Consider the following 24,633-nt stretch of genomic DNA (forward strand, 5'->3'; position numbering starts at 1 on the left):
AAAAAAAAAAAAAAGCAAGTGTTATTTTCATCTTCCTATTTCTTCCATTCTCTATCAGTAAATGTAAATGCTACCGCTTCTTTCTTTCTAATTTAGCCTGCAACAAATTAAAAAGCAAGTTAGTACAGTTTTCATTGATGAAGTATGGGAAACCTCTCTGGAAAAATAGTAGGTCCTGCTCCATCTAAGAGCGTCAAAAGGCTACCAGCATATTCTGTTTGCATGTGTTATTTATAAATGAATGGAAATGGGTTTGGAAATTGGCAGTCTGAAGATTTACTTATCATCCATCCATTTTATCAGCTAACTAGGCAGGACTCGCCACAGTGTGGGCCACAGACAAGCCTCTGTCCTGCTGATTCAGGAGACATGGATGTTTTTGCAGGTGTTGTGTCAGATTGGGTAAGACTGTGTGCTTTCTTCCTGTTGTGCTAAGACCGCAGGCCTGCAACTCTGGGCTCATCACCTTCAAGACTGAGGTGATAATACTAAGTAGGTTTCAAATACAGGAAATCTGGCCATTCCCTAAACTCATCTCAAAAAGGGAGACTGTTTAGTTGGAGAAATGCTGGTTGTGGTTGTTGTTGCTGACTTTAATGGAACAACGTTTAGTATTTGACTCTTAATCATGAATCTGGCTGTTTACCAACATCTTTCAACTTTTTATTTTGGAATAATTATAAACTCATGGGAGGTTGCAAAAGTAGTGGCTTCCTCTCTACCTTCCACCCATTTCCCCCTAGTGGTTACCATCTTACATAACTAATACTGGGAAACTGACATTAGTTTCATACTGTTAATACAGGCTTTCTGCCAGTTTCCCCAGTTTCTTGTACACTCATTTATGTGAATGTGTGTGTTATCCAACTTAATCCNCCCCCGCCACCACCAAGGAAATGCCTCCTGCTATCTCTTTATACTTAGTTGGCTTTGGAAGTAAAATCACTTGGCAAGGTTTCTTATTATTGGGTGATGGATATTAAGGAGGACATGTGATTTATTGAGCACTGGGTGTTATATGCAACTGATGAATCACTAAATTCTACCCCTGAAACTAATAGTACAGTATATGTTAACTGAATTTAAATTAAAATTTTTAAAATTTCATTCAAGTGTAACATGCATGCCCAGAAGAGTACATAAGTGAATAAGTGAACAACTTGCTGAATCTTCATAAGCCGTGACCAGCACCCAGAGCAAGAAACAGGACGCTGCCCGCCCCCACCTGTGCCCGTAGGAATGACTGGTTTTGTTTTGTTTTTAAAGACTTTTATTTATTTTGGAGAGAGAAAGAGCAGACATGCAAGGGGAGGGGCAGAGAGAGAATCTCCAGCAGACTCCGTGCTGAGTGCATTGAAGAAGGTAGGAAGTGCCGGGACGTGGGCCTGGGCACATTGTTCTGTGAAGGGCCAGGCAGTGGATATTTGGGGCTGGGGCAGGCTCTGGAGACTGCTCCACTGATGTCCACAGAAGCAGGAGCGAGGGGTGGGTGTTCCATCACAGCTTTCTTTGTGCACATTGAAACCCAAACTCCACCGAAGTCTCAAGACAGCCTTACGATTTTCCCCCCAAACATTTGGAAACCGCTGTTGGCTCGAGGGCGGCACAAAACAGGTTGTAGGTCAGCTTGGCGACCCCACCCAAGGGAAGCCCCTCACGCGAAGCCCCCAGCTCTGACAAGGCGTTACGGAAATACAAACACCTTTATTTAGATTGGCCATGTCTCATACGTGCTGCCCTATAAGTAAGACCTGGTCAGACCCGGGAACTAACTTCCAGCGCAGGGTGACCCGGACCGTCCGGGACCCTCTAGCCCCAGGCTGAGGAGCCGCACCCGCGGCACGTCTTTAGGTGCATTCTTCAGTCACAAACACGACTGGCCTCTTAGTACCCAGGTCACTTCCTGCACTAGCTGGAAGGGTCTCATGGGCGGGCTTCTCTGAACACTTCTCTCCACTGGCCCTGGGGATGTGGCATGGGAGGGCAGGCAGCAGGTGGCTCTTCTTCACCCCGAGCTCTGCCCGGCCCGTGGCCCGAGAGGTACCCACGGCGGACCGCCTCCGGGTGCACTAGAGGTCAAGGTGCACCTGCGGGGAAGGGAGGCCAGGGGGGGCAGAAGCGGCACTCTGAAACCCAGAGCTGTGGCACAGGGTGCGATCGCACAGGAGGGACGAGGGAAGCTTCTCTGTCTCCTGTGTTCCCTCCACCATCTGAAGGAAGTTCTCTGGGTCCCAGGAACAAATGGTCCAAAAGGCCCGCCAGAATTTGCTGTCCAACAGCTGAAGGTGGGAGTTTTTTGTGTCTTCAGGGAGGAGGGGGAAAGCATGGGCTTTACAGCTTGAAAAATTTGCATTCAGTTCCCAGATCTAGCACTCTGGCTGTGTGACCTTGCACAAACGGCTTAACCTCTCTGGGACTCCAGGTCGTTCTCTGCAACATGAGAATAATATTTTCTACTTTTCAAGGTTGACTGTAAGGACCAGTTGGGTATATATAATACATGTATTATGCACGTTAAGCACTTAACAAACGTTCGCTCCCTTCTTCATCATTGCACTCTACCCACCTCCTATTCTGCATTCCTTGAAGCCAGAAATTTCTGGTTGTACACAAAACAACATAACTCTGTTCACTAGGTATGCCAGATATTAAGTTTGTGAAGATAAATATTGGTGTGAAAACCATCACATCTTCTTTCTAACATCACAGATAGTAGATTGAACTGAATAGCAATACAGAAAGTGGAGGCATAAACCAAGAACTTATTTTTTTAAATAAAATTACAGTCTTACATACTCTTTAGTTCTGCCATCCCCCAGAAAGTACCAACATTAAAAAGAAGATGATCCCATGAGGATAAATATGACCAGAGAGGACAAAAGCACCTGCAAGCTTCATTTCGTTCAGGGACCCACAGCTTTCTCTCTTGGTCCTGGCCTGATGGTTTAAACCCGGTGGTTTAATCGTCTTGTTTTTCCACGTAATCATGATAAAGCAATCCTAGTTTCACGGAAACTTGGGCACCAGGATACTATTTAGGCGTGTTCACGCCTGAGGCCACAACACTGCTTCTATCTGTGATGTGCCCCACCTCTATTCTAATCTTTCCGAAGAATGCCAAGGGCACCTCCCAGGCCACCAGCCTTGGGACTGTGGAAGGACAGAGAACCACCGTGAACCAGCCATCTCCTTAGGCTACAGTTCACTCCAGGTCACTGCTCTGGGGTGCTCTTTGGTTAGGGATGGTTTTGTGTTTTTTTTCCCTATAAATTTAAAATCAGATTTATTTGGCAAAAAAAAAAAAAGGTTTAATACATTTGTTTAAACATATGAAGTGAATGTGGCAATGTTACCATGGAAAGTGTCTGTAGGGGCCAATTACCATGAGCATACCACCCTAATTAAGAAGGACCGGGACGCCTGGGTGGCTCAGTCGTTAAGCGTCTGCCTTCGGCTCAGGGCGTGATCCTGGAGTCCTGGGATCCAACCCCACGTCAGGCTCCTTCGCTGGGAGCCTGCTTCTTCCTCTCCCACTCCCCCTACCTGTGTTGTCTCTCTCTCTGTCAAATAAATTAATAAAATCTTAAAAAAAAAAAAAAAAGGAAGGACCATATTTCTGAGTTTGAGAATATGTACAAAGTTGCTGAGTCATTATCCCTATCTATGGCAATCCAAATGCATGGCCTATGGATATAATAAATGTTCCGCCGGTTAATAATCACTTTTATCGTGTTTAATGTACACTGGGGCTAGGAGAGGCTTCAGGGTATTTGTGTTTCTAGGAGAAAGAAAAGGCAAAGAATGTTACCATGTGACCTTCAATTTTCCACCTATCATTACGCCCCCACCTCCCTTGCTATGCCTCTGGTCCTCTTCACACGATTCTTACTCAGCTCTCAGATTCCCAGGAGCTGCAGCCTACAGAGCGCACAGAAACCGTGGTTGGCCATAGCAAGGAGTAAACATACTGGGGGGCTTTGCTGCGTATGGGTGTCTCGGTCAGCACAGAAAACTCGGTACACAGACCACAACCCACACCTCAAATAAGCTACTGTAATATATACAGCCATGTGAGTGTGTGCGTCCTACCAAAGAAACAGCGTTCGGAACGTCGTCCTCAAAGACCAACACGGCTCCGGAGAGCAATCAGTCCTCTTTAACCGTGTGTTTAACTTACCTAAAGGTCTGCAGGTGGACACGGGGTAGTTGTTATTTTCACACAGGTCATATAAATACGGTGTTAGCCACAAAACTCCTTTAAGGACATACCCAGCATCTTCCCCAACCTTCATCCCTATGAGCAAGCATCTCTGCTAAAAGACCAATGTCTCTGCTTTGTTTCATGTCTCAAACACCCCAAGCAGAGATCTTTTAAATACAGGGACACACATCCAGCCCAGTGTGAAAGGACATTACCGCACGGTTCTAACATGAGTTAGTTCTGTGTTTTAAATCCCATTCACTGGTCCTGGATTCAGCGATTCCTGCAGGTGGCCCTCGAGCTTACAAACTACTCCGTTATCTGTCCTTGGAGCAGGGGCTGAAGGAAGCTCCATTTCTGAGGGAACCGTTCAGGGAGACTTTCGGATTCCCTCTCTCCATCCGCTCTCGGCTGAAGATGGTGTCCTGATCACTGTCCAACTCAGACTCGGACACCATCAGGCTGGAGTTGTGCTCTGTGCTTCGGTGTTTAATGCCTACGGAGAAGCACACAGAGGCATCTTGGGGGAAATGGCCTTTTCGCTCTCAGTTGTTGTTCTGGTTGTAGGTCCCATGCACCCAGTTGTGTTCTCTGCACCTGCAAAGCCTCACTCACAACACAGCAGGGGTTGGGGGCCCGGTGAGCAGCACCAGGGGCTTTGGAGTCACCACGGAGCGTGAGCCCAAGCTTTGGCACTTACCAGCTAGCTGTGTGATGCTGGACAAGATGCCTAACCTGAGTTCTCAGTCTCTGTAGTCATTAACACTGGGAGACGACACAGCACGCACTCCGCGGGTTTACGGCCAGGACTCCGTGCAACAGCGCGGGGGAAGCAGCTGCCCGGCAGCTGGCGCTCACTGGACACTAAGTGAAAGCTGTTACGGTTTTACTGTTTGGTTCAAAGTATTTTTGGTAGAATATGTGATTGCTGGTGGTCAAAATAAGAGAGAGAAGAGGTAAAAGATGTGACCCCTGCTCTCGAGAATGGACAGTGTCTAGCTAAGGGCTTAAGACAAAGACTCATGGGAAGACGGTTCAAAACGGGCAAGAAACGTTTAAAAGTCAATCTTACAGGAATCGAGAACGGGTAAGCACAGCCGGGTCGGCTGGCATGGCCTCAGCGGTATCTCACACAGGCCGGGATCTGGACAGGAGGACCGGGGAGGGCACGGAGTGTGCAGACACGCACCACAAATACTGGGAGAAGCGGGTGGCCCGGCCTGACCCACCACGGGCCCTCGCCGGCTCTGTCACTCGGGCAAGTGGCTAAGCTTCCCTGTGTCTCAGTTTCCTCTTCTGTGAAATGGGGATCATCACAGCACCTGTCTCACAGAGCCGGCGGTCGCCCTGGGATTAAACGGGGGACGTGCTTGGAGCAGGGTGTTATTTATGTAGGAAACAGAGTTACTGTTCGTGCTCGAGGTTATGAGACTCTGAAGGGGTCATGAGAATGTCGGGGGGGAGGGGATGAGAGACTAGGCAAGAGGGTGGGTGCAGAGGGAGGTTGAGAGCCGGGCAGGAAGAATGGGGGTTCTCTGAGTGGAGCAGGGACGGCGGAAGGACAAGGGTCCTTCAGGAGGAAGGCGGGTGATGTGAGGCAACCTGAAGGCATGTCGCGCTCTTGGGTCTAAAGCCGCTTTACAGACCTCACATTACAGGAGGCGTGAATGGCGAGCATGCGTACGTTGGCTACGTATGATCTCAATTCTGCTTCCCGCGAAGCCTGCCCCGCCAGAGCCCCTAGCTCCGCTCCCCACATGCCAGCCCCGCGGCCTCCGAGCTCAGCCGGCTTCCGTGGGATCACCCTCTCCGGCCTGGCTCCTGCAGGGAGTTCCCACCTCCAGGCACCCACCCGCATCGGCTCGGACGGCAGGTGCTCAGCATTTACTGTGGACAACGTTTTGCATCTCACAGCTTTGAAAGTGATTATGTCCCTCCGTGAGAATTTAGTGAAAAATTCAGAATTACGAAGAACCCGTAAAATGAGTGCTAGGCAGCCTCCGAGCGCCAGGGAAGGTTTAGAAAGTCTCTAAGAGTTGAGGAAATTCACTGGGGTGGAGAGGAGGCGGTTCACTTTGTGAAGAAAGCCCATGTTGTGTGAAAGCTTTGCGTTCACCTGCATATGGCTGGTCAGCTAAGGGAACGCTTGATGCCAAAGCCCACCCGCTATCTGGCCCTATTTCTCAGGGAGCAGACCCGAAGGGCACAGTGCTCAGAGGTGAGCTGGCAGGGAACGGTGCCACACGTCCCACACCCCAACCATGACGAGGGGAAAACCTGTTTGAAAAGCAGTCTTTGCCTGCAGTCATTCGGTGGGGGCTCAGCTGATAGGAGGCATTTTATATCCCTCACCCATTAAAACCTCAAAGTGCGTCCCCAAAATTTCATGAAATTTAGAATACAATGACGCCTCCCCGTTGCGCACCCTTGGGATAGGTGCAGGTTTTTCTTCCCAGAAGCTCAGGCTCACTCTTCCTTCCCAACTAAATTGCTGGCTCCAGCCTGCTGTTCCCCCTTCACCCAAGGTAACGCACAGGCAAACAGCCGGATCCTACCCTTTCACCGCACCAGGTAAGCATCTCGCAGGCCACCTTACCATACTTGGGCTGCAGCTCCATTCTCTCCTGGTCATCCATGTTATCCAGGATGGTATACTTGGTTTTCTTTCTTATTTTAGTCCTTTTTCGTCTGAAAGGAACAACAAAAAATTCGACTCAAATTCTTAGCAAGGAAACCGGGAGCCAGGAATTAAAACACTAAAGGAAGTGGTTTGCTTTTAGAATGCAAGGCTCGGCACTCTTATGAACAATGCGCATACATGGCCAGGTCTGGTTCGGTGGGACTAAGGCACAGCACGCATTCTGAGCAAATAGGAGCAGGACAGCCAGACCCCCAGCGCCCACCTAACTGCAGGCTCTCAGCTAAGCCCGGGCTGAGGGCCGGGGCCCTAGAGAGCCATCCTCTCAGAACCTGTGTGTAGGCACAGCGAGCTTTTCCCCGTGAGTAATTCTTTACTTGGAAAAACCCAGATGCATGTATTTTCCCCTAAACCTATACTGGCCTAGAAGGTCCAAAGATGCAAACATGATATAAATTAGCAACCAGGAAAAAAAACCAAAACAGAAATATAACAGATTCCCAAAATTAATTTGCAACAACCCAGGATTTCATTTTTCACAAAGCCTGAAAACAACTGGGCTGGTCCTTTGTGCGTCATCCTAAACTTCAGAGGATTATCTGAAAGCACACATCAAAGCCATGGGAAGGTTATGCTGAGGACAGTTTCACAGCACTCGGACAGTTTTCTGACAGGTTGGTGGCTAAGACCATGAGCCTCTAATCCCTGATTTAGTGCTTACTAGCTGAGTGACTCTGAGATAACCTTCTGATACTTCCGTGACTCCACGTTCCCACCTGTAAAATGGGAGCAAAAACAGTCCCTTTTTATATGGTTGGTGGGAGGACTGAATAATATCTATAAAGCATGGAGAGCCATTCGTCACAATGGCAAATACTTAATAGTACTTATTAATACTTAAAATGGTCACAGTCAACCACTTTCTTCATCCTCACTGTCATCTGCTTGATATATCTGCCATGAAACTGCAGAATGTGTATTTTCTTTAATTTTTCATTTATTGTTATTTTTTGCAGAATTTTTAAAGCAAGCACAGTAGGGTGCCCATGGTCCCAAATGGCTCTGGGAAAGCTTACTGGGATTTAGGCCTCTGAGTGCCTATGTTCCCCTTTACCAGCCTCGCTATTGGGAAAATAATCACAAATAAAACCAAGAAAATGTGAGTGGTTTCAAAAAATAACTATTAAGTATGGTTACATTATTATTATTTTTTTATCATGTCTTCTTTGGAGAGCATTTAGTGTTTTGTGAGATGGTGGGTCACCAACACTGTCTTCTAGAAGAGTCAGACGATGAGGCAGCTCAGGGGCTTCTCAGGGGTCAGGTCCATGGGAGAAGGCAGAAGGAAACACCTAACGCAAAACTTTTGGGTGATCCTATGGCCTGGATTAAAGTTTTGCATTTATTCAATAGGATTGAGGTACATTCCATTGTTGCTTCACACAAAAGAATCAAAACCTAAATTTGCATTGGTGTGTTTCTGGAGCTCCTTCCTCTCCCAAGGAGGGCTGGGCGGAGGGCCCATCAGTCAGGCCACTCCAGGAGTGTCTGAGTAAACACAACGTGAGACTGATGGAAAATAACATCAGATTTGATATGCAATCACAGAGCCTTCTCAGGAAGAGGAAAGGTGCATAAGAAAAAGCTGCCTCTGCTATTAGTCCATTCATCTGGGCACACATGTCTTGTGGGGGACAGGACAATATAATGGATTTTTTTTTTTTAAGTAGGGCCCCACACGCAACGTGGGTCTTGAACTCACGACCCTGAGATCAAGAGTTGCCTGCTCCAGCGACTAAGTCAGCCAGGCGCCCCCTAAAAAGACTTAGAAAGTCTAGTTTGTCTTCATATAAAAGTGATTGTCAAATGGTTCAGCAGCTTAACAAACCCAAGCAGAAGCTCCCACAGCTGTCAAGTCCCATTTCCAGCACGTGAATAAAGGAGCAGCCCAGTACCTCTTGCAGCAGTAGGAGCAAAGCCAGGGCGAGCCCCCGATCAGCCCCAGCACAGTGAGAGCCAACGCCGTCACATAGAATATACTCCACTCTGGAAGACAAGCAAGCCGGGGTGCACACGGTTACACGCGATTTGTAAAACAACTTTATTTCAGTGACTGACGATGAGTATTTCTGAGTTCTTATGAGCGAAGGCCACCTGTGGCCACACCGGGCTGGCGGCAGAGCATAAACAGCGTAAAACGCAAGTAAGTCAAGAACAATTTACAAGCACCCTACTTTTGTCCATTTGGTTCAGGGACCTCATGGGGTATATTTCATGCTGACTTAAGGGCAGAATCATCAAGAACAAATTAATTAAGAAGTAATGCTGTGAACACCCGTGTATGACACATCAAAATATTCATTCACTCATAATCACAAGAAACACAACCTTCCCCACCAAAATAGTACTGGCAGTTTTAATAAGGCAAATAAAATATCTGTATGGCTGCCTGTGACACGAAGACACTTTTCAGAGAGCCAGACGGCGATCTGTATTCCTTCCACATCCTTGCATAAATCCAATGTAAAAAGCTTTGCAACAGCAATTCAGGACAGAGAAACCAAGGGCCCCAAGACACAGGCACTATTAAACGTTACACATGCTCCTTGGAATAACGATCTAAGGGCTGGCTATTTTCAAATTTCTCGGCCAAATACATCCTTCTGGATTCCAAAGGCAACAAAATTACTCTTGGAAATAGACGGACGTTAAAATAGATTCCTCCCCAGAAGAGACCTAAGGGCACCCACTGGACCAGCCGAGAAGATGGCTCCATTCTTGGTGCCCGCCCGGGCAGACGTCCAGGAGGACTGGGCCAGATTCTCCCATTCATCTGTGTGCAGGTCCCGCACTGGGAACACTGCACCAGGCCAACTGAGCCCAAGCCGGGGCAGGTGCACCCAGAAAAGGGCCCAAGCGGCGCGAAGCAGCTCACTCAGCAATGCCGGCGGTGGCTGGCCAACCCTGCTCCGCCCGAGTGGATTTCCTCGTCAGGAAGTTCTACGGAAAAGCCTCGGCCTGCCCGGCCTGCCCACATTGATGCACTGATGGTCGGTGGGAGGGAGGATCTTAACGCACTACTCCTTGGTCTCAGGCGAGGAGAGGGTGAAGGTTTACAGCAGCAGAGGGGGGCAGACACTTCTGGTATTTCAGAACAGTATGTCCCGCGCTCCTCGCCCACAGCCGCACCCCAGTCCGCAGACTCACCGCAGTTGCTCTCCCCATCCCGGATGTAACGCTCTATCAGGTTCTCCGTCCACAGCTGGGAGCACACGCAGCGCTTCGTGATGGGGTCGCAGTGACCGTGGCCAGAGCACTTCAGAAGGCAGCCTGTAAAGAGGCGGGCGCGGCTGAGGCTAGCATGGCAGCAGGAGAAGGGGGAGCCTGGCTTCTGCCCGCTGTGGATTTTCATGAGCAGGGCCCTGACAGACACATCCTGCTGAGTCAAGAGCCTCTTAGGGTATGGAGGGGCTGCAGGGGGTCTCTCATCAGGAAGCAAACGGCAGAAAATAGCCAATCCATATCAGGTAACAAAAGCCTTAAAAATGTAGCCAACACTTAGTACCCTCTGGCCTGAGAGAGAGAAAATCTAAGAATTTACCCAGTGAAAATAACTGGGGATATGCACAAAGGTTTGTCTTCAATTATCGCAGTCTTTAAAATCAACCTTAAAGTCCTTGAGTGGAGGACGGGCTGAACACATCAAGGATGGAGGACTGTGCAGCCATAAATAGTCCACTGAGAGAGAAATCATAAAAGATTTGAAAAAAATGATCATAATACAATTTGAAGGTAAAAAGCAGATTAAACTATGTATCCAGTTATCCTGATTGTATCACGTTTCCAGAGATGGAGGAACTGGAAGGAAATGCATCAGAATATTAACAGAAGTGGTTTGAAGGGTGGGGATTCTAGACTCAAGAATCTAGAGGATTGTTTAAGTGCTTTTGCCTTTTGTAGCTAGAAAAAAGGGACTATTAAAAAAACGAAGTTAGTGCGTGTTGAGGACCTTGATTGTGGACAGACGTCTTTGAAACCAGCTAAGCGGTACTGGCCGACACTGCCGTGTCCCTCACGACGCTCACCTTCGTCCGCACCCGTTGCCGATTCAACATCATGCGGGGTTCACGGTCCTCAAAAGGTCGTGACCGAGAACTTGGACCCAGACCGTATTTCCGACTACACCCATGAGTCAGTCTGGTGCCAGGACGGGGCAGCAAGCAAGGGGCTAAGACAGAGGTGCAATGGAAGGCACCTGGAAGCCCCTGCATTTCCAGTCGTCTATGAAACACCACCGTCACACCCCTGTGACGTCCAGGGAAAAAATTATACAAACACAGTTTTTCAGCCCGTAACACTTGTTTTTAACACTGTCCTGACAGCTTAAATATGAAATTTCTGACAATGACCATTATCTGGAGTATAGTTTTGAAAACCAACCCACGACCGCTGTTGCTCTTGCTTCCCTCAGAGGCAGAGAGCAGTTGGTAAGCGTTTCGGAGGAAGCCCACTGTAGAAACAGATGCCAACAAGTCTCTGGGCGCTAACGTGAGAATGGTCATACCTCACTCCTCTTTCCATGCCAGTAAAACTTAGCCATGACTGGCAAGGCTGATTTGGGTTCTTTCAGAGTACTCCCGGAGGAACCATCCCATATGCATATTTTTGGAGGAATTAAGTTCAACGTTTAATTTCTAATTAGATAAATATTGGACTTCATGCCCAGTCAGTCCAAAAAGACTATGTGACCTCACTACTGTCCCATCAGACTCAAACAGATCTTATTATCACCTCTTCCAAGAAATCTGTCACTTTAACCTCAGTGGGCAGTAATTTAGGTTTCTATAAGATCAGTGCATTTAATTTGATGGGATGTTTTGCTCAGTGCTACCCAATTCGGAATAGACAGCAAATATGTAGATTACTTGGACCCTAACAGAAAGAACATTCCCATAGGAGACATACCTGCTGTGTCGATCCGCAAGACTTTGAAAAGCAAGAAATCGGCCTTCTCCTTTGAGAGCTGCCTGTGCAAATTTCGGACCACGTCAGCAGCTTTGAGAACCTTGAAAGGCGGCCCACTCTGGACATAAAACACAATCACGGTGCTGCAGAAGAGACAAGGGAAGGGGACAGCCACGTGGTCAGGCAGTGACCAACATGACACGTCCGCATTGAGCCGTCTGACCTGTGAGGTTTCTGACTGCCCCAGATGGGTGGTTTGGCAAAGACACAGGGGCATATCTCATGCGCCAAGCACCTGATCCATTTCTATTCACAAATAAAGGCTCTTAAATCCCATAGCCCTCTATTCACCTGACGAGACAGACCTTGAGATTAAGAGGAGGAACATGCCAATGTGTGCAAACAGACTCAGCTGTACACAGGGCGATGTCTTTACTTTTATCTTTTATTGAAATACAATTTACTTACATTGGAATTCACCCTTCTAAATCGTATCACTCAGTGGCTTTTAGTATATTTGCTACCTCGTGCAACCGTCACCACCATCTGACTCCAGAACATTGTCATCACCTCAAGAAGGAACCCCGAGCCCATTAAGGAGTCAGTCTTCATTCCCTCCTTTCTCCAGCCCCTGGCAACAACAAATCCACTTTCCATCTCTCCTGATTTGACTGTGTGTTTGATACAAATGAAATACACATGAGGCGTTCCGGGTCCTGCTTCTTCCACTTTGCATGACGGGTTTGCAGGATGCATCTGCGTTGTACTGTCTACCGGGACTTCCTTCCCTTTTACTGCCAAATCATAGTCTGTTGTACGGACATTACTCATTGAATTTATCCATTCATCAACTGATGACATTTAGACTGTATCCACTTTTGGGCTGTATGAATTTGGCTGGATGTATAAACGTTCGTGTGCAAGTTTCTGTGTGGACACACATTTATCGTTTCTCTTGGGTACGTATTTAGGAGTGGAATTGTACAGTAACTATGTTACTATAGTTACTAACTATAGTTGTACAGTAACTATGTTCAGCATTCTGAGGAACTGCTAAACTGTTTTCCACACCAGCTGCACCATTGTACGTTCCCACCAGCAATGCAGAGTGTTTCAATTTTCCGCATACTCACCCACGCTTGTTATGGTCCATTTTTTATTTTATTTTATTTTATTTTTTTTAAAGATTTTATTTATTTATTCAACAGAGATAGAGACAGCCAGCGAGAGAGGGAACACAAGCAGGGGGAGTGGGAGAGGAAGAAGCAGGCTCCCAGCAGAGGAGCCCGATGTGGGGCTCGATCCCATAACACCGGGATCACGCCCTGAGCCGAAGGCAGACGCCCAACCGCTGTGCCACCCAGGCGCCCCTATGGTCCATTTTTTAGATTACAGCCATCCTAGTGGGGGTGAGGTGGTATCTCAAAGGGGTTTTGCTTTGCATTTCCCAATAGCTAATGACATTGAGCACCTTTTCAAGTGCTTATTAGCCATTTGTTTGTCTTCTCTGGAAACATTTCATTCAAATCTGTATTAGTTTTCAAGGTTGCCATTAAAAGTACCATAAACTGGGTGACTTATAGCAACAGAAATTTATTCTCTTACAGTTCTGGAGGCTAGAAGCTCAAAATCAAGGTGTTGTCAGGGCCATCCTGTCTCTGAAGGTGCTATAGGAGACTTGTCCCACGCCCTTCTCGCAGCTCTCGGGAGTGGGCATTCTGTGTTCGTAGACCCATCAATGCGATCTCTGCCTCCACTGCCACATGGTGATCTTTCTGTGTGTCTGTCTCCAAGTCTCTTCTTATAAGGACACAGTCACATTGGACGAAGGGTTGACCCTATAGCCGTATGACCCTATCTCAACTATCTCCATCTGCAGAGATCCTGTTTCCACATAAGGTCACACGGGTAGTAGGGGTTAGGATGTAAATGTATCTTTTGAGGGGACACAACTCAACCTACAAGCGTTTTTATCAGGAAAGGCTGTTGGATTTCATCAAATGCTTTTTTCTGTGCCGACTAAGGTGATCATGTGGTTTTTGTCCTTTATTAACAGGTCTTGCCTGGGACAAATCCCACTTGGTTATGGTGTCTACTTCCTTTAATATGTTGCTGGATGCAGTTTCAGAGTATTTTGTTGAGGATTTCTGCTTCTATATTCATAAGGGACGTTGGTCAGTAGTTTTCTTGGGATGCCTCTGCCTGGTTTTATTTTTAGTTTTATTTTTCTTAAAGATTTTATTGACTTACTTGAGAGAGAGAGAGCAAGCAAGAGAGAGAGCATGAGCGGGGGAGAGGGGCAGAGAGAGAGGGAGAAGCAGACTTCCCCCTAAGAGGGGAGCCTGACATGAGGCTCGATCCCATGAGAGCATAACCTGAGCCGAAGGCAGACGCTTAACTGACTGAGCCACCCAGACACCCCACTCTCTGGTTTCAATATCAGAGTAAAAACTGTCCTCCTAGAACAAGTTGGAAAGCACTTCCCCCTCTTCTGTGTTTTGGAAGAACTTGTGGAAGTGGTGGTAGAATTCACCAGTGAAGCCATCTGGTCCTGGGCTTGGTGGGAAGTTACTGATTAGTCATTTAATCTCTTCACTTACTATAGGTCTGTTAAATTTTTTTATTTCTTCTTGAGTCAGTTGGTATAGTTGTGTCTTTCTAGGATTGTGTCCATCTCATCCAGGCTAACTAAGTTGTTGACATACAATGACTTACAGGATAATCCTTTCTGTTTCTAGATGGTTGGTAGGAATATCCCCTTTCATTCTTGATTTTACTAATTTGAGTCTTCTATTTTCTTAGTCTAGCTAAAGGTTTATCAATTCTGCTGATTTTTCAAAGAAATAGCCTTTGGTTTTGTTGATTTTCAGACTTGCTCAGTTCGGTGTTTGATATTTTTTTTAAAGATTTTTTTTTTTTATTTATTTTTTTATTTGACAGAGATAGAGACAGCCAGCGAGAGAGGGAACACAAGCAGGGGGAGTGGGAGAGGAAGCAGCAGGCTCATAGCAGAGGAGCCTGATGTGGGGCTCGATCCCATAACGCTGGGATCACGCCCTGAGCCGAAGGCAGACGCTTAACCGCTATGCCACCCAGGCGCCCCTGATATTTTGTAAGGAAGGGAAATGTGTGATTTGTTTTGAAAGAGTTCTATGAAAAAATAATTAGAATTTTCTTTTACGTTGGTATTTTTCTAAGTAAACTTCCGTTGTCTGGAAAACAAACCTAAACAGAGTGGCTGACAATAACTGGCCAATGGATTTACTGTGAATGGTAGGTTTTCATTCCCATATTCTTTCTCTCCTCCCTCCCTATCCTACTACTCATAGATTGGACAAGCATTCAAAAATAAAAGCTCAATTAAATCTATAAATCTTATAGGAAACAAAGGCCAGAGGTCTTCCTCCTAGACTCCTAGAAGACAGCAATGGTAATCAATGCTCTTCTCACATTGAGAGAAGCCTCAGCCCTGGGAATGTGGGGCAGGGAGGAAGTCTGGCTGTGAGACCACCTCTGTGCCAGCCCCAGGCCATTTGCATGACCTCTGATGACAGCAGAGCTCACTACCAGTTCCGACTGATGTTTGCTAACTCCTTCATCTGGAACGTTCTCGGTCCACAAACATTTACTGAGACTTGTCGGAGAGACCTGGAATGATGCTGTCCTTACTGCTGCCCTTTGAGAAAAAGAAAGTATGGATGGGACACAAGTGTGTGCAAAACTAGACAACAAAGGAAACGAACAGGACCCTGCTGGACAGGTGTGCAGCTCACACCTGAGGTCTGAGTGGGCCTGGATCCTCTGAACCTTAACATCCGAGTCCAGCACGTTCAGGAGGGCCGCGAGCTGCCTCACGAGGGTGTCCTTGCGCTGCTCGGTCAGCTGCCCCACGACCACCTGCAGGATCAGCTCTACCAGTCCAGTCCTCCTGGGGTCTGGGGAAAGAGAACACGTGGGGTTTCCACTTGGAAGTCATGCTGGGCCACACAAGGAGCAAGGCCTGCACAAGGCTTTGAAGGGTTTAAGATGACCCCTGGGTAACTTCTTAGGTCTTAGGTCATTTCTTAGGTTTTATGTGACTCGTACGAAGTTTTCCCAACAGCACAGTGGCTGCTGTCTGAGAGCGCTTCCTCCTTGTTTTATCCAAGTTTGTTGTCTGTTCTTTATCCCGGAGATAATCAGGGCACCTAAACAGCCTCTGTGCTGCCTTGACACTGTGGCCCCACACCCCTCCCTCAGCCTCTGCGGGGGCGGCTGCTGCCGTAGCCCCGTTGACACGGGACGCAGAGGCCCCCCACCGGAGCTGCCGCCCCCCTCACCCCTGCACTGAAGCTGCCGTGTCTGCCTCACTTTCCGGCAGGAGCACAGAAGCGAGATGAGATCTCTGCTGCCACATTCAAACCCCGTCATGAGTTCTGAGGCTGCATCTGTCTGGGGAGACACAGCAAAGAGCAGAGAAAGCCGCACCGTGGCTCTGGCCAGGAGCTGAAGCCAGCCCCGGGGGCACCTCACCCGGGGGGACCCTGCCCATTGCAAGGAGCCCAGAAGCGGGCCGCCTGGATCACAGACCAGCACGTTAGCCCAGGCGCACCTGGCCGCACTTCCACGGTGGCCGTGTCCGTGTCCGAGGCCCCCTGACTGTCAACAACTTGCAGGCGGAACGTGTAGACGCCCTCCACCAGATTGGTAAGCTGCAAGGCCGCGCTGCGGTCGGAGCCATCAAAGACATCCTGCAAAATAACGCGATTCGCGAGTCAATGTTCAGTTCCCAACTTCGGGCGCACTGCTGATCCCAGACCTCCGGGGCCCATCTTTTTAATGCGTGCATGACTGTAAGGGGCAGGCTGAAGAGGAAGACGTCTGGTGCGTTAGTGAAGACAGGGGCACATGCAGCGACTCTTCCACAGAAAGCGCCGGGTCGCACAGGGTCCTCAGACAGGCCTTCTGAGCTGCGCTTACCAAGGGCTGCCCAGCCATTACCAAACTGTTCACTTCGTCCAACAGGGGGAAGCACAAAACCTGAGTGGGGAGCATGGAAAGGCAGATGAGGTCATAACAGAACTGCTGCTAAGGGCTTAACTGTGTGGATTCCACATTCATCTGCCGGAGCCCTAGCCGCTAGTGTGACTGACCGTGTTCGAAACAGGGCCTGTGAGGAGGTAGTTAGGGTTACGTGAGGTCATCAGGGTGGGGCCCTGATTCCGCAGGATTAACGTCCTTGAACAGGAGACACCAGAGAGCCCTCCCTCTCTGCCGTGTGGGGACGCGGCGAGAAGGCAGTCACCCGTGAGCCAAACAGAGAGCTCTGACCAGGAGCCAGATCACCCAGAGCCTTAACCTTGGACTTCACGGGCTCCACGGCCGGAGACATGCCTGTCTGTCGTGGAAGCCGCCCAGCCCGTGGTACTTCCTTACGGCGGCCCGAGCAGACTGACTCCGTGTGATGGGAGCAGGACAATTCTCGTCGGGCACTCACCCCAGCGGCTGGGCTCTGGCCATCCCGGACCCACAGGTAGGACACAACTCCTTGGTCATCCGTAGACCTCGAACCGTCCAAAGTAACGCAGTTATTGGGAAGTACAAGCACATGGTGGCCACCAGCGCGGGCTCTGGGAGGACTGTTATTTTCTAAGTCAGAAATAGCAAAAACGAAAGCAGAGATGGATTTGAAATGCTTGGGGCAGGAGTGTGCTGTCAACGACGGCACGATGGCCCCACCCTGCGCATATGGAGATTTAAAATATCCAGGAGGCACTGTTTTCCACCCGTAATACACAGACGTTCTCAAAGCTGTTTATGCATAGCTGTAAGGTGGCAGCCTGTGCACTGGGATGTTTCTAATAACATGACAGCTTTTCTCTTTTTGAAAAAGAGAAACAATGACATTACTTATCAGGGTCCAGTTTGATATTAAACTAATATTTTAGTTTAAAATATTTTCTGAATCATTATGTACTGGTCTACACTATCTGGCCATAGAAATATTTATTTCTACTAGTGCCACATCTTGCTTAAGTAAATTAAAACTTGAGTCAAAACCAATCGGCCTTCACTCCTCCAACTGGGTGTTAATATGTATGAACATTTCTGATAAAATCACCTCTGGAGAGAGGGGCCAGGGAGAATGGGGTGCAGGGGGAGACCATAATAAGACCCAGCCCTACTGTGGGATGAGGCTGCTGAGAGGGAAATCCTGTTGTTCAGGTGGCGCTCTGGGAACCTACTTGAGCCCTTGCAAATGTCCCTTAAAAACAAGTCAAGCAAAAGTCATGGTCACCCCAGCCAGACGTTGATCCAAGGAAGCAGGAAGCACCCCGCCAATCAGCAGCCACCTTCCTCCGCAGAGAACACCCCAGAGGTTATTGCGAGGAACCTGCTACCATAGGCAGCATTTCCACATTGTTCACCACGCGCCCTTTCTGGGAGGACTTGTGGGGAGAACCTGGCGTTAAGGAGGCTTAATTCCACTGTGGACCAAAGGGGAGGCTGGAAACCACAGAAACGGACCAGCTGTGGACTGCGACGGCCCGAAAATCCTTCTGTGAGAAGTGATCACTAGACCCTCTCTCACTTCAAGGCTGGACTTAAGGCAGCCGCCCCCTTCCATGCTTATGTCCCCGCAGTCTCGAACTCTGTCCGGACGCTCCCTGGGCAGTCTCCGGGCACTCCATCGCCACAAATCTGCTATGTCCAAACTCAACGCCTTTCACTGCTCTTCTCTGGACCGAGGTCAGAGCTTGGCACCACCACCCACCTGTGCACTGACATCATGGTCCCCGAGACACCCACCATCTTTCTTCCCTCCAGAAATTCTCAAGTCCTGAGAATTCAAGCTCTAAAATGTCTTTCTAGTCAGTCATTTCCCCTCTCCTCTCCCTACCACTGACCTCTCTTCCTATCAAACCATTCCCTTTTTAAAAAACGCACAAGTCTCAGGTAAAATGACATGGTGCTAGGGTTTGCTTTAAAATACTCCAACCAAAATGAAAGAAAATATGAATGGCTAGATGAAACAAGATTGGCAAACTGCTCTTGGCTGTTGAAGCTGGGTGATGGGGACGTAAGGGTCCATTGAGCCTAGTTTCTCTACTTTTATATATGGTTGAAAAAGTCCACAATAAAACATTTGAAAACATACAAATCCATGTCACTTTGCTGATAAAACTGCTTCAGCCCCCCCCCGCCCCCCCCCAGCAGATGAAATCCCAGCCTCCCGGCCTGACACACGACCTTCCACGGGTTGAGGCAGAAGCCCAGCCCCTCCCCCGCACGCCCACGTCTGGCTGATCTTGACTTTTTCTGTCCAGCATGCCCTTTGACACCTCTGTGCTGCGACACCTCCTGATCGTTCACTCGCTCGTGCACTCATTCCAGTACCCAGCATTTGCGAGTTGCCATGAGCCTAGTACTGTGACACAGAGGACACAGATAGGTCCGGAACAAAGGTCCTCAAGCAGCGTGGCACGAGACTAGACCATGCGGTAAGAAACCATATGGAACTTGAAAACTTCTCTGCTCTTCGATTCCCAGGGAGGAGAGAGAGAGCATAATGCCGTCACGTGGACAGGGGTCTTTCACTGCCAGTAGTCACAGAAGGAGCGTGAAGCCCATAGAAGGTTCTTCACTCGACACACAAAAGGAAATGCTATTTTTTTACAGAGGGAGACTGGGAACAGCGAACACGCACGGAGGAAGAATGGCCTTTCCTTGGCCGACCTGAGTTCAGCGTCTGCTGTGAACAGATAACAGCAGCGTTTCTGAACAATCACGGCGTGGCTGAGGGTCTCATGAGACGGGAAAGCAGAGCCACCCGCCGTGGAGCCAGGACTCACCCTTCTTCACAGCCACAGTGAGGGTGGTCGTGCTGCTCAGCCCCTGCCTGTCAGTCACCGTCAGACGGAAGCGGTGGGTTCCCACCTGGAGCCCGCGCGCAGTGGCTACGGCGTCATTGGGACTTTCCATCTGCACAGCACCAGGGCCTCTGTGAGACAGGGAAGTGAACAACAAAATGGAGCATTACAGCCCGCGTAGTATCTGTGTCCTTATAAAAGTCCCTTTTTACAGCTAAAACATAGCATCTAGAGAATTCTAAGATAACTTTTTATCCACTTATATTCTCTAGTCCAGGGTATGGGTCATAAGCTAATGCCTATTTTAAACTGACCTGTGGGATTCCTAGGAAGAGGATTTTTAAAAAAGATTTTATTTATTTATTTATTTATTTTAGCGAGAGAGCTGCAAGCAGGGGGAGGGGCAGAGGGAGAGTGAGAATCTCAAGCAGACTCCCCGCTGAGTGTGGAGCCCAACACGGGGCTTGATCTCATGATTCTGAGATCCTGACCTGAGCCGAAATCAAGAGTCGGACACTTAACCGACCGAGCCACCCAGGCACCCCACCACCTGTTTTTTTAAATTGAGCTGTCAGGACTCCCATTTCCTCTTTGAATGAAATTAGGTTAAATCCTCATCTATCTTGACAGAGAGTACGTTAAGAGGAGGGGATGAGCCAGATCACGGTTCTCCTCAGGGGAAACGTGGTGCCGTCATTAAGATCGTGGGCCCTGTCGTCAGAAAGACCCAGCTCCCCCCTTACTGTCTGGGCAAACTGAGGCTAGTGACCTTACTAGACTCTCACAGGCAGAGCAGATGGTTTGCGTGAGCGCAGACAGGAGGCTTCCTGGGGCCTCCTACCAGTCTCCCAGCACCTCGTCTGTCGTGAAGCTCACCCACACCCCCATGGCCCTGCCCACCTGGCAGGCATCACCTCCCCCCACTGCCAGCGAATATGTACCTTGTGCGTCCACACTTGACCTACACTTCAACAACACTGCCCCTGACTCCCCAGCAGGCTTGAGTTCACTGTTTAATCTGGACCCTCCAGAGAGGGGGCGATGTTAGCCCTGGGCCAGGGGCGTGACCCCCACAGCTCAGCGGTAATAGGGCCTACCTGATGTGCTCCCAGTGGTAGAGGACGATGCCCTGGTCGTCAGTGCTCCTGCTGCCATCCAGGGTGGTGCTCTCCACTGGGAAGACCAGCTCCTTGTCGGGGCCGGCCACAGCCACCGGAGGCCTGTTGCCTTCTAGAATTACAGAAATGGTGTGAAACACTATTATGTCTTTGCATTAAATCTGCAATCCCCTGATTTCTTGATTTAAGCAAATTACTCCTATTTGGATCAGGCGGCTACTAGAGTGTGTGGCATCCTGGGGGAATCCTGGGGAGAAACCCTGCAGGCTCTTGGCTGAGCCAGGACTTCAATGAGACTGTGGTTCTGGACAGCAGGAAATACTATTCCCTAAAATCATACATGTTTGGTTTCTTTAAAAGACCTCGAGGGGCGCCTGGGTGGCTCAGTTGGTTAAGTGTTTGACTCTTGATTTTGGCTCAGGTCATGATCTTGGGGTTGTGAGATCAAGCCCCCTACCCCCAACCATCAGGCTCCACACTGAGTGGGGAGTCTGTGTAAGGATCCCCCCCACCTTGTGCATGTGTGTGGGTGTGCACGCTATCAAACAAACAAAAGACCTCAAAAGTCATGGAGTCAAGAGAGAAGGAAAAGGAATAAGAGGGGCGGATGGAGGGAACAAGGACTGGGGAGAGAGTGGGGGGAGGCAGGCAGGCAGGAATTGGAAGGAAGTTAGTTGACAGTTGCTTTGTCCGGCAGGACTTACTTCCTTTTGTCTTTGTAGCCCCAGTGCCTAACACAGTGCCTGGTAAATAATAAATGCTCAAAACATTTCAGTTAAATGTTGAACAGCAGTAAAAGATATAAGGGGCGCCTGGCTGGCTCAGTCGGTAGAGCGTGCAACTCTTGATCTCAGGGTTGGAAGTTCAAGCCCCACAATCAATTAAGAGATTACTTAAACATAAAATCTTAAAAAAAAGATTAAAAAAAGCAAAAGAGGGGCGCCTGGGCGGCACAGTCGTTAAGCGTCTGCCTTCGGCTCAGGGCGTGATCCCAGCGTTCTGGGATTGAGCCCCGTGTCGGGCTCCTCCGCTGGGAGCCTGCTTCTCCCTCTCCCACTCCCTCCGCTTGTGTTCCCTCTCTCACTGGCTGCCTCTGTCAAATAAATAAATAAATACATAAATCTTTTAAAAAATAAAATAAAAAAGCAAAAGATATAAAATATTGCTGATATTAATATTGAAATAGACAAATTTTCTGTTAAAATAAAAGTCATAGAGTCAAAACCTGAAGCAGCTATTGCTGAATATCTGGACGACATCCAACGCTTGCCGTGCTACTCAGTAAAGTTCAGTGGTCCAATGGTTTCTCTTGCTTGTAGGATAAAACACTCATGTGACCATCCGTTACAAAGCCCTTGATGGGGGAGCCCCTGCCTCTCTCTCTCCAGCGCATCTTTGGCATTCGAATCCCTGTGCCTCACACTCCCACGTCCTCACTGCTTTCTCTTGGTCCACTAAATTCTTCTTAATTCTTTCAACGACCCTTTCATCCCATGGCTTTTGTAGATGGTTTCCTTTGCCTAAAAAACCCTTCCTCTTGCCCTTCTCTCCCCAAATTCACCTGGCCAACTGCAGCCCTGAGCTCAGTAAGACTCTCTGCAGATGCCTCAAGCCCAGGTAGGAGTGTCCTTTTGTGGGCTCCACCTGCACTGTGTCCATTCCCTAGAAATGCACTGATCATGTGGTTTTCGCTGTACTTGCCCATGAGCCTGGGGGGACAGAAACCAAGTCTTTCTTGTTTAATTCCACATCCCTGGGGTCTAAGCGATAGCACTTACTACATATTAACTGAATAAATAAATATAATAAATAAATGCATTGCCTATAAGTTGAGTATATTTTCAGTTGCCAGGACACTGGACAGTTACCGGGATTAGCAGCATCTTCTAGAAAAGTTCTAAAGCAAAGAGCACTATCAAGCAAAACCCTAACTACCCTTAAGGTTATTTAAATCTGCAGGAAGGCAGAGTCCTGGGTTTTCATGAAACTTTAATGGACTGTGAGCTGACCTGGAGTCAACTCTCCATCTGGCTACGAGCCATTGAGCTACCAGGCCACATCTCATGACCAGACTCTTCAAGAAGCCCCTGGAGCTCTGCAGCAGAGTGGGACACATGGGGGAGTGTCTACCTGGCAAGTGGAGCCCTTATGGGGCCCTGAGGATGTCCATCTGGGCCTCCGTGCCACGATTTAAAGACACAGTCACCACAGGTTCAGAACCAAACAGAAACCTGGCTTTGTACTGATTCAGCTCCTCCAGCCCCGATTTCTTGATAGTTACAAGATTTAGAGAATTTGCCTCCAAATTTGGCTTGTCTGAAGCACAGAAGCGCAGCTGTCATTTCTGCCTTGATATCTGGGGCCAAAGCCCTGTTTCATCTCACCTACCAGGCTGGACAGACACAGTGACCACAGCAGAGGACTGCTGCCTTGAAGAATCTGTCACCATCAGCTGGAACATATAGTCTCCTTCCTGCATGGCAGACAAATGAAGGTAGGGTGTCTTGACGCCCTAAGTAATAGCAAATAGAAATGAAAAAGAAAAGAAAAAATAATTTTAAGAAGTAAGTAGCACGATGTAATGAAAAATGAATGCTTTTGCCAAATACGGAGACCCTGCTTGAAAAAGAAATGTGTGTGCCCCAAGAAAACACAACCTAAAGTTTACCGTGTATCCTCGTACGCTGTTGAGGAAGCACAAATTAATTTGGCCTTTTTGGAAGCCCATCTGGCAACATCCATTCACATGTCAAATGAGCATCCTCCAACCAGTGATTCTCCTTCTTACTACCTACCCTAGAGAAATGCCCATCTACACAATGAGCCTCACAACTGGATGCTGACAGAAGCACTGCTTATAGTAGCAAACAATGGAAACAGTCTAAATGTTCATCAACAGTGGGGCGCTTGGGTGGCTCAGTTAGTTAAGAAGCCAACTCTTGATTTCGGCTCAGGTCAGGATCTCAGGGTAATGAGATCGAGCCCTGTGTTGGGCTCCACACTCATCAGGGAGTCTGCTTGAGATTCTCGCTCTCCCTCTGCCCCTTCGCACTGCTCGTACTCGCTCTCTGAAATAAATAAATAAATAAATAAACGTTCATCAATGGGGTGTGGCCAGACCCACCATGACACACTACAGTGCCAGTTTAAAGGAGAAAGTTTAAAAGAATAAGGAAGATGTTTACATATTGAAATGGAGTTGGACTCCATGCTAGGTGTGGAGCCTACTTAAAAAAAAAAAGTCTGTAGCTTGTAAATAATGAAATGCAAAGATGTCAAAGACATATCATCAAGCAAAAAGAGAAAGTCGCAGAACAGTGCATATAGTGTGACAGGTATTTCTATGTGTACGTATGCCTATCACAGAACACATAGAAAAGATTCTGTAAGGACAGACATTAAACTGATAGAAGTAATTATCTCCATAAGGGGACTGGGGTACAATCAAAGTGTATTTGTACTTTATCAGAAGTTAACTTTTTCTTAAGTACAAGAAGCAATTCATGCATTACTCTTGTAAGTAAAAATAATTTTTAAAACTCAAAGACAACAAAATTTTTCAGTAAGACTTTTTTTTTCAATTGAGTATATAATAGCTACGCTTATCTCCAGGTTAATAACCTTTCACTTTGTTGCTATTGTGTTGCTGCTGGTAACATTCCCAATTATTGCTTATGTTTGAAATTCAGGGCATCATGGAAAGGATTTTTAATCTTAAATTCTATAATAATGTATTTACTTTTATAGATCCGAAGATTGTCTAAAGATAAATGTATCTGCATGTATTTGTTAAAGGTTTTAAAGGAAAATTGCAAAGAAAACTGATAGAGAATCAACTGTGTTATCAGAAGGGGAATCAGT

General features: G+C 47.9%; 1 protein-coding gene across 3 annotated transcripts in view; it reads right to left on the reverse strand.

Annotated features, from left to right (window-relative positions):
* Nucleotides 1–1,284: 1,284 nt before the first annotated feature.
* KIAA0319 (KIAA0319 ortholog) overlaps nt 1,285–24,633 on the reverse strand; it is a 74,520-nt gene continuing 51,171 nt past the window's right edge. The window contains exons 10-20 of one of the 3 annotated variants that reach the window (XM_002915811.4): nt 23,161–23,284; nt 20,752–20,884; nt 19,637–19,785; nt 17,281–17,432; nt 16,396–16,534; nt 15,580–15,739; nt 11,805–11,947; nt 10,047–10,169; nt 8,795–8,885; nt 6,798–6,889; nt 1,285–4,697 (exon numbers count right to left, since the gene is read on the reverse strand). In XM_002915811.4, coding sequence (XP_002915857.1) covers nt 4,519–4,697; nt 6,798–6,889; nt 8,795–8,885; nt 10,047–10,169; nt 11,805–11,947; nt 15,580–15,739; nt 16,396–16,534; nt 17,281–17,432; nt 19,637–19,785; nt 20,752–20,884; nt 23,161–23,284 — 1,485 coding nt within the window. In that variant the 3' untranslated portion in view covers nt 1,285–4,518. Of the gene's footprint in view, nt 4,698–6,797; nt 6,890–8,794; nt 8,886–10,046; nt 10,170–11,804; nt 11,948–14,918; nt 15,481–15,552; nt 15,740–16,395; nt 16,535–17,280; nt 17,433–19,636; nt 19,786–20,751; nt 20,885–23,160; nt 23,285–24,633 lie in introns of those variants that run through there. The other 2 variants (XM_034663508.1, XM_034663509.1) reach the window with 2 other exon arrangements.

Source organism: Ailuropoda melanoleuca, chromosome 6 (genome assembly GCF_002007445.2).
Source record: "Ailuropoda melanoleuca isolate Jingjing chromosome 6, ASM200744v2, whole genome shotgun sequence".
Classification (NCBI taxonomy): domain Eukaryota; kingdom Metazoa; phylum Chordata; class Mammalia; order Carnivora; family Ursidae; genus Ailuropoda; species Ailuropoda melanoleuca.